Source organism: Corvus hawaiiensis, chromosome 1 (genome assembly GCF_020740725.1).
Source record: "Corvus hawaiiensis isolate bCorHaw1 chromosome 1, bCorHaw1.pri.cur, whole genome shotgun sequence".
NCBI lineage: Eukaryota > Metazoa > Chordata > Aves > Passeriformes > Corvidae > Corvus > Corvus hawaiiensis.
The window spans coordinates 95,095,824-95,105,853 of record NC_063213.1 but is presented as its reverse complement, the minus strand read 5'-3'; the positions used below and the strand labels follow the sequence as shown (position 1 = coordinate 95,105,853).

The 10,030-nt window shown below is 42.2% G+C and overlaps 1 protein-coding gene across 3 annotated transcripts; it reads right to left on the bottom strand.

Moving 5' to 3' along the window:
* Positions 1–1,381: 1,381 nt before the first annotated feature.
* On the bottom strand, positions 1,382–9,401 carry LOC125331643 (histo-blood group ABO system transferase 1-like). Of its 3 annotated transcripts, none has more exons than XM_048315892.1 (6): positions 9,306–9,401; positions 8,498–8,572; positions 7,410–7,478; positions 5,878–5,916; positions 4,494–4,628; positions 1,382–3,208 (listed from the first exon to the last, which is right to left on the bottom strand). In XM_048315892.1, exons 2-6 carry the CDS (start codon positions 8,560–8,562, stop codon positions 2,539–2,541), a joined length of 978 nt encoding a protein of 325 aa, XP_048171849.1. In that variant the 5' UTR covers positions 8,563–8,572; positions 9,306–9,401; the 3' UTR covers positions 1,382–2,538. The 3 variants fall into 3 exon arrangements, with proteins under 3 accessions (XP_048171849.1, XP_048171866.1, XP_048171857.1); XM_048315909.1 differs by having other exon boundaries at positions 8,498–8,593; positions 9,306–9,388; XM_048315900.1 differs by lacking the exon at positions 9,306–9,401 and adding an exon at positions 9,080–9,284.
* Between the last annotated feature and the right edge of the window lie 629 nt (positions 9,402–10,030).

The window sequence follows — 10,030 nt, the reverse complement described above, 5'->3', positions numbered from 1 at the left end:
CTTTGTTCCTTCCTCTCAAGCAGAACCACTCACTAGCATCTCTATACATCCTCATTACTAGGCCCTTACAGCTCTTCCTGTATAAAATACCACAGGAATGAGTTACAATATCCACAACCCATTCCATCTCTGATAATGGAAGGCCTTGGCATTGTCAACAGACCTGATAATGTATGTCAGATTGTCCAGGAGGATAAACCATTTGTTAGCCTTTAAAGACTGATTTCTTATTTCCAATGGACCTAGATATTGGAAGCTAGTAAGGCTAAATCTCACAAGAAATCTTTATACCGTCTTCAAAGTTAAATTGCAACTCGGCACAGACGCTCTATTATACCATTCCTTGCAGCCAGGTGTTTTAATGAATGGAAATAATAGAAAATTACATTTCCTATGGCCTAACCTGTCCTGCTGCATAGTGTTACTCTGGCCCAGGTGCAGGGCTCTGTTGAAGTCTGTTCTGTTCATGCAGCTGCAGTACATTTTGCCATGACCCACCCCCTTTCACCCTCTTTCCTGGCCAGGTTTAACCCCAGCACAAGGCACAAATTTGCGTGGTGAAAGGATCAGCCAAAATTTCTTACCTTAACAAGATGTGGGCTACTAAGGCAGAGCATTTGGTAGCCCTCATTCAGAGTTGCCAACTCAGCTCTTCTCTGTGCCTTGTGTGTTCAGTCCTGTCTGTGAAGGTGGTGGGGAACCTTTCTCCGGTTTCCAGAGGCATTGGGCAAGGAAGCTGCATGGAGTGAGCAGGCATGGATAAGAGATCTTCCAGTCCTCAGGATGTTCCAAGGGAGTGGGACTGCAGAACCTGCGGGGGTCTTTGTTCTTCACTGGAAAGTGGGAGTGGGACACTTGCAGTGTCCTGTCTCCCAAGGTGTCAAGTTTCACGTGTAAAACCCGTTTGGCAGTGGCAGAGAGTGTGACTGAGAAATCAGATAGCAGCAGAGGATTAAGCCATGCTGCAAAAAGAATATTAAATTACTCCCCTCACCTAGTTCAACACTGTCATTTCATTGGACCATCATCATCTATGCTTTCTAAAGTGATTCAAAAGGGCTGGTTCATACCAGAATTGACTTTCTCTGAGTTTTATAGCTCAATCTGTGTCCCATTCCATTAATCTAAAATTATTTGATTACTTTAGCCTAAGTATGCTAATTCAATTCACCAGAATGCTTCAGCTGAACTTTCACACCAATCTTTATCTGAAAACTCTTCATATCACACAGATTCCTCTTGTCTGGCCCTTTTCCAGTAACTTTTTACTGCCCAGTCTTTGGACAAGCCAGGTTTGAGCATGATGTTAACATCTTGTTCTATTTCCAAATCTGGGAAACCACTCTGAAGGAATACAATTGCAATAAAAAAGATAACACCATTAAAAGACCAAACAAGATTTATGGAGCAAAGAGCATCACATTCATAACAGATATTACAGCAAATGTAATACCCAGACAAATGAGAGAGTCCCACCCACTTCAGCCTCCTGCATGGCCTGGTTTGCTCATGTGTCCTGAGTATGGGTCAGCCACGCTACCTCATGTTCTGATTTGTGCTTAACTTTGTTAAGCTGCATTTTTACAACATTACATTCCAGTAGAAGCACTTTCTCTGACCCCTTTGGCAGTGGTTCTTTAGACAGCCTGAGTTACCCATTCATGACAGGAGTACAGCAAGAGCACCACATGGACTTGCTCTTGCTCACGTGGCCTTTCAGCAACAGGGGTATGACTGCAGCAGTGTGACAGGATTGGTTTGCCCCAGTTCTTTCTTGTGTACATAACTTTCAGTTATTTGTCTATTCTCATTTCTATTGAGAGCAATAGAAAGCTTTAATGGAGTCATTCAGCTGATGATTACATCATTAAAATATTGCTGTATCTGAAGTTACAGCTAATACTGAAAAAGGAAAGTTGAAAACCTTTAAATATGATTTAATTTTCTTTTGATAGTCCACATACATTTAGGATTTGTAAATTCACACATGTTTTTAATTAATCAGATAGTTCTATAGCTTGAATGATGAGGAAGGGGCTTTCATTTTGTCAGAAATTAAGGAGTAAGTGATTGAAGCTTGCTAGTAATGTATTGTTCAAATTATTAAATTATCATATTGTTAGGACATCTTTTAAGCAAATAATATAAGACAGCAGAAGACAAATATAATTGCACACCCTAATCTGTAGGGACCGTTTGTAGGTTTGCAAACTGACTTTATTCAGATGCCTAAATACTGTCATTTTGAATATGCCCTTGTCAATTTTGGTATGTTCTCAGCATGGCTAGAAGCCTGTGCTTGCAAACATGCAGATGAAAGAACTGTTGAAGAGCAAAATGTTGGAAAAAAAGTTGCTAACGGAGGATATTTCTGGGTTGAGTGGTCTCTAGCTAAGGACACCCACTTCATGGGCTAGGTTGTGCAGAAAACGTGTGCAGTCCTACAAAGAGAGGGAAACTTCCTTTGGCCCATTACCCTCTGTTTAGTGGGGCTGTAAAGAGGAAAGGCTTTACATTCTTTGTTTCAGGAGCTTGCCTCTAGCTGTCGTTGTGCACAGAGCCCATCCTCTTCACCTGGATGATGCTGGGTGAGCTCAGCTCTGCATCCCAGTAGTACTCTGGGGACAGCAGGCGGGTGGGCTTGTGATGCAGGAGATACTTGTTGAGGTGACTCTCATCACGCCACCGAGCTTCAATGCCATTTTCTCTGTCCTCCATCACCCCTTTAAAACAGGCTCTTGTCAGTTTGTAGACCTCGGACACGCTTCCCCCATAGAAGCTTGCTGTGTAATAGAAGTCCCATTCTCCCTCAGGGATGGCAGCTTGTGACTCGGGGTGTGTCCCATAGGCTTTGTTCTCATGGTGTGGGGTGAACTGCCAAGAGCTGATGGTTCCCACCAGGGCATCAATGATCTCCACACCGATGTGTGCCAAGAGCTGGACATGGATGTCTATGGAGTACAGGTAGTCCACCTCATACTGGAACTGGCTGTGGATGTATGTGCTGATGATGTCCATACGGCTTGTGGAGATATCCTGCCACCCCGAGTGATTCTGGACAGGGATGACAAACAGGTGGTTCTCAGGGGCCATCTGAAGGTGAGAGATCTTCTCAGGATTGTCTGTGAACAAGTAGAAATTCACTTGGTGCCCAGCAAGGAAGTACTTGTTGGCAGATCTCATGAATCCCTCTATGAACTGGACATATCTAAGAGACATGGAAAGGAAAAGACTGGAGAGAGGCTCCTGCTGCTGAAGAATGACAGCTTTTCAAGTTTGTGTTCTTCGTCTTTTTCTATTCATTGCTCCTTCTTACATTAGTGCTCTTTATTTAACACAGCTGCTACCCTTCAAACCTTCCCCATGCACATGATACCACATTTTAGCTTTCACTATGCACAGAACACATGCCATCTACTCATTGCTGCTCTCTAATATCACTCCATAATGTAAATACTTCTTCTCATCCTTCCCTTTTACCTGCACACTGGCACTCTTTCTGCAGTGTAACATTCTTAACTTCCTAGAGAGGATCACAGAATCAACAGAGAATCATGGAATGGTTTGGGTTGGAAGGGACCTTAAAGCTCATCTCATTCCACCCCCTACCTTGGGCAGGGACACCTCCCACTATCCCAGGCTGCTCCAAGCCCCGTCCAGCCTGGCTTTGGACACTTCCAGGGATCCAGGGGCAGCCACAGCTTCTCTGGGCAACCTGTGCCAGGGCCTCACCACCCTCAGAGTGAGGAACTTCTTCCTAATATCTAGTCTAAATCTACCCTCTTTCAGTTTAAAGCCATTCTCCCTTGTTCTGTCACTGCCTACCTTTGTAAAAAATCCCCCTCCCACTTTCCTGTAGGCCCCCTTTAGGTACAGCAGTGGGCTCTAAGGTGTTCCTGGAGCCTTGTCTTCCTCAACTCTCTCAGCCTGTGTTCATAGGAGAGGGTCAAAATTATCAATTAAATAGTTTTGATTGCCTTGAAGTACCTGAAGTCTCTATGTAACCCTAAGATGCCAGTGCAGATAGAGGGAGTATAGATCTTTACTCAGAGTCTTGAAAAAGAACCTCCCCAGGAACATACAAGCTGTAACAGCACGATTAATAATTTTACTAGAGCTAATATTTTAACTTTAAACTCTTAGAGAAACTCAATAAAATAGCGACTTTACAGAATCTTTCTATGTTTTAGTGCAGGATAGAGGGAAAGCTTGTTGTTAGAATCATAGCAGGAGCTAGAATTTTTATGTCAAGGGTTGAGATACAAAATGCTAGTTGTATTTCCAAGGGTATCTTTTGTCCTTTTCAAAACAATGTCACAACCAATTGCCTTACTTTGGAAGGTGACACTCACATGTCACATTTCTCCCAGTCTAAAGCTGCTCATATTCAGTCTTTGGAATGTTTCTCACTTGTGCTCCACGAGCAGCATTGCAGCATAACTGGCAGGTGAGAGGTTTAACTATTTGACAAGAAATAAATGACAAACCAATACTTTTCGACAGCAAAAGTGACCACTCCAGTGACCAAGTTCTTCTGCATGTATTGAGCATTCAGGATGTCTCTACTGAAGGTGCCTTCCCAGACAATTGGAGCCAACCACGGAGTCAACACCAGCACATCCCTTCTCCTGCAAGGAGTTGAGAATGAGGGCAGTGTTTAGATGGCCTAGGAAATCCATGAAGACAAACACAAGCACAGACATCCACCTCTGAGTTAATCATCCCAGTCTCCCTCTGAAATTACTAGGGGTCAAGAAAGTACTGTCAGCACAATCTGAGATGTGAGTCATCTTATCCTGGAGCAGACACCTGAAATAGGTTTCTATCCTTGGTTTTTACCCAACAGCTCCAAAGCTGTTTGTGGCTGTTACTCAGAGGCAGCTTTTCACAATCCATCCCTTCCTTAACGCAGAGCACAGCACATCCACCCATTGTTCCCAGTCTGTCTCTTCTGGAAAGCTGCCAGCCCTCAGCTGCAGTGTTCCAGATGTGCAGCTCTCCACTGTGTTTCTGTGACAGCAATTACCCCACAGTTTTCTGATTGCACCCTGGTTTTCTGCTCCTTCTGCTCGTTACCTGTGCCTCGTGCACTGATGGAGGCTCCCCAGCAGGGCTGTGGATCTCATCATCCTTTGGAAAGAGTGCTCTCTAATTCCTTTGGGATGATGGACAGGTATTTCCCTGATGCTTCATAGGGTGTTGTTTACTCTGGTTATCTCTGATGCTCAGAAGAACATCCCCTTTGCACAAGGAATGTTGTTTTGAGCTCGGCTGGTAAGTTCAGCCAGGCTGCTTTGCAGAGCAGATACAAGAGCTTTCTCTGCTCTGTGCTGAACAACCCCAGCTCTCTCAGCCTTACCTCACAGGAGATGTGCTCCAGTCCCTTCATCATCCTTTGTTAAACTCTCTCCAGTATGTCCATACCTCTTTTATTACCTTTTTTTTTTGTTCTTTTCCTAGTGTAAATGGCTCTAGAATAGGCAATTCCGGAAAATAATTTATCCCAGTGACCTAAAATGTTCCTTCCACAGACATTTACACATCATGTATGATGCTGTTACTACTAAAAACAGTATCAGCCAAGGCCTCTTGTTTTTTAGCTTCTGAGATGAATGCTCACAGGGGATGCAAAAAATGAATTAAGATAAAATTCAACCAAAATGTTTTCAACATTCACCATAATTTCTCAAACTTTCTGAAAGTAAACAAATTAAAGATTCTTCATCTATGCATTTCTAATGGTTTCCGGAAGAGTACCTGTTCTCCTTTCCTGTTCATTCAGCCTTGCTCTCAGCTGTCCTGACTTGTCTGTGCCAGAGTCACAATTGTGTGTGTTTCCGAGAACAATCTTAATGAAGCCAGAGGAGTTACACTTACCATGGAAGCATTAGAGATGTTTCATGTAAGTCTGTTTTTCTGCAAATAAGGGAGAAATAAAAGACACATAAATACATCATAGCACAAAAATATCAGATTTTCTTCTTCTGAGAGATGAGCCCCACAAGAGATCTTTAGGTGTTTCAGCAGTACTGCCCTGGGATACAATGACAGTGAGTATCCAGTCAGACTCCATCACAAATACAATTATATTATTTGTGTTAGTTCACCTTCATATAAAATGTGAACTACATCTAACAGACAACTCAGCTGGTGTAATTAGAGCTGAATGCAAATTAATCAGTTTTTAAATTATTTTCAACGTTTCTGTTTCTGTGGTGCATTTTTGGAAAATTCAGTTTTACTTCTACACAGCGAGAGCCTGGCCCAATAAGGCCAAGCACTTTGCACACAGTTTGTATTTTGCTGACAGGTTTATGTCTGCATGCCTGCACTGTGGAGTCCACAGGACACAGAGCAGACGTCACTGCTCTCCATTGTCATCACTTGTGCAGGTTCCTGTAGATGGCTCACTGAATAGGAACCCACCAGTCTTGATTCCTAGATTTTCCAGCAGGAAAAACAGGTTCTATAAACTGGAAACACCTACTAAAAGTAATAGATTCAACAGGCTAATAGAGGCAAATTAAAAGAATCACAAATACATGAAACCAGAAAGATATGGTGCCATATTAACCTTTTTTTTGGGGGGGGGAGTGGTGGTGGTATGAAAATCCTGTCTCATACTGGAATCTTTTAAATTTCAAATTAATTACAAAAATAATGCATTGTTTTTGTCATATTGTTTCATTGGCATTAAAGTTTATTTCTCCCCTAGTCATATGTGCTAGACTCCTTAGAGCAGCATTTCTAGAGAGTTACACAACTGTGTGTATAATAAAAGAAGTGATGACGAGGGGAAACCTAAGTCAAAAAAGCAGTGGGGATAAGAAAAGTGTAATTCATAAGACAAAACCAGAACATAATAAAATATGGTTCAGTTAAATGAAATCAAGCATTAACAACCCAGCAAGTTTCAGTGTGGTAAAGTACCAGATTAGACTTTTTCTTGATTCCATATCCAGAATCCATTAGTTCTCATCATGTTTGTGCACAACACTAAATCACAGGGAGCAGACAACATGCCAAAGGGCCCACTTTTTTTTAATGAATACAGAGGAAGCCTGGATGACTTCCTGGTACAGAGACAGCCAGCTTCTAGGTGACCAAACCAGGTGGGATTAAGCTGCCTTTTCATTGCATGATTTTGGGGGAGCTGCATCAGTGGATTCATATTTCCCCGTATTAAGTCTCTGGAATCTGAGCCTGTTCATCCAGCTCAAGGCATTCACAGTAGAGGAGTAGAGGAGCCTTTTAGCTGGGCACTGCAGGATGGCTTATCTCAAAATGGAAATTAGCACTTCTAGGGCATGGATCTCCTGCTTAAGAATGAGTCTTTCCAGATGAGTCTTGTCCTCGTGCCTACAGTGACAGGCATGCAGGACCTTGCAAAACATGAAGAATGAACTTACAGGACTGAGCCCTCTTCAGGGGAGGCTGTGTGTTCCTGGTCTCTGGCTGGGGAGAAAGGGTGATGGTACCTTGGACAGGATAAGAAAGCAATGAGTCAATGATTCAAAAAAAATCAACCTCTCCTCCACTTCCTTTATGACTGAAACTATAAAACAAACCTAACAGAATACAGATGTGTGGCATCAATAGGGTGATGAGGATTTGCAGAGCTCAGCTGTTTCAAGACAGCTCTCTAGCCTCCTGTTATCTGCAGATCTATTAACTCTGAGGATCTGTGAATGATGTGATTTGCCCAAGACTACTTGCACCAAACAAAATGTGTCTGCTTTACAGCAGAGTTTGGTCTCAGCTGATTCTAAGAACTGACTGTGTAGCTGCCTTTTGAAACAAGGTGTTCACAGCATCACTTTACTCTGGCCAGGGTGTGGGATCTCCTCTGAAGTGATTGTACTGTCAACAAAAATGTGAGCATTTGTGATGGATGCTCTGCTGCAGAGAGAGTGTGTGGGTGAAAAGCTTGTCCTAATTCCTCCAGTTGGAACAGATCTTCAATATTCATTATCTTTATTATTATTTCATTATATATTTCATTATTATTTTCAATATTCAAACTCTGCATTCTGAATTAAGCCCAGCTGATCTCATTTCAGGCTCCAGGGCGCTGAACACACACTATGAAAGCCTTACTGCAGCAGGCTAGTCTAGAGACACGAGAACCAAGGGACACTCAAGCCAACCATGGTGCAGAATAAACTCAGCTAAGTCAACTCCACGGAGTTCCAGCTCTGTGCCAGGATCCTTGTGTTGGTCTGGAGCACAGAGGTGTCACTGTGGGATGTAAACATGAAAACACACACTTAGGCTCACAGGAATATACAGAGCCCAATTCATCATATTTTTTAAATTTCACAGAAGATATTAAAAGTGTCCACACCTTGCTTATTTTCATCTTTTGAATGTGAAAGGGGATTTTGAATTTAAATGCTCACATTGTATCTGCATAAGTATAGTTAGAAGAAACGTGTCTCAGTCTGGGCAATAGAAATCTGTGCTAGTTGAGAATAATTATCAAAGGTTAAACACCCACCAGATTGCGCCAGTGATTCCTGCTGTCACTAGAATAGCCAGTCCATGCCATTTTGTGATTCCCATGTCACTAGTGCTGAAAAAAAGATTGTGAACTCTGGATGGACAGCAAAGTGAAAAAAAGAAAACACAATAACAAAAAGGCAGAAAATACCGTTGTTATTAAATATTGAGTAAGTCTTGTTTTGCACTGCAGGTCTGAACGTAATACAGAGAAAAATTAGTTTTTCTAGATAGAAAGTTTTACATCTCAGTATTTACAACAGATACTACATCTTTACAATAGATATTCCACACACAGCTCTCATTTTCAAGGAGTAGTATAGTGAACCACTTTAAATTGTTCAAACCAATAATTCTCATTTCAGATTTTCTCTGAATCAGGTTTTATTTTTTTTCCCAGTGCTTCTTTCTCTCTCTTTCTTTCTTTCTTTCTTTCTTTCTCTCTCTCTCTCTCTCTTTCTCTCTTTCCCTTTCTTTCTCTTTCTCTCTTTCTTTCTCTTTTTCTCTCTTTTTTTCTGTCTAGCTCTCCTTTTTGACCTGGATTCCTTGGATTCCTTGGGCTTTCTACCGTGTTTCTCACCAGTGCAGTTCTCTTTCTTTCTAAGCTGAAGGTCACAATCCTTTTCTCTAGGTCAGCTTCTCTTCTCCATCCATTCAGCCACATCTTCCTTTGTGCCAGCCTTCTGAAAAGACTCTTTGTAGCATTCTGTGTTTGTCAGTATTACCATCCCCTGCTGTCAGCTGCTCTTCAGCATCTCTTCCTGCTGTAACCCCTTTCTTAGCCTAAGCCCAGCCACAACACTCACCTGTGGTTCTTTCAGTCCTCACACTCCAGCAGCTCCTGTTCTCTTTCCCTGCTGCTTCCCCTCTGCTCACACACCTGCCGAACCAGAACCAGCACAGCAAATCCTTTCTGTGTGTCAGCCGTGTGTCAGCAGCTGGGCTCAGGGCCAGAGGAGGGCCCTCCGCCCAGTTCTTCACCTTTTGTGGGAGTGCTGTGTCCTGAGTAATGGGGAAACAGCAAGAAACTTGCAACAACTAGTTATTCCCTAACACTTCAACACTGAGATTTCTGATGAGCAAGAAGGCGACTGCCTAAACTTCTGATATGGAGTTGCTGGTTTGTTGTTGTTTTTTTTTTTTTTGTTTTTTTTTTTTTGAATGTAGGTGTTTTTGTTAAAGAGTTGTTGTAGAGGAAAGTATCTGTAATATAGACATTTCCAACCACACTGAAATGAAAGTGCTTCTGGTAGTCCCAGGAGAGAAATAAACACTTTCAGAGCATAATTAATTTAATCTTAAAGGAAACCTTTAGATACACCAGAGCTAAAGGATGCTTAAGAGAGCTACTCCATTGAGTGCTTCTCTTCATTAACTTATGGAAAATACAGTTGTCTACGAAGAGTTATTCAAGACCTCCATAAGGTGATTCTGTTCTGTTGGTGCCAATCTGTTATGTATAGGATGCTATATCCTACATGCCTAACAATGAAGCTTACTCCTAATTTAAAATGCTAGGAGGCAGAAAGTG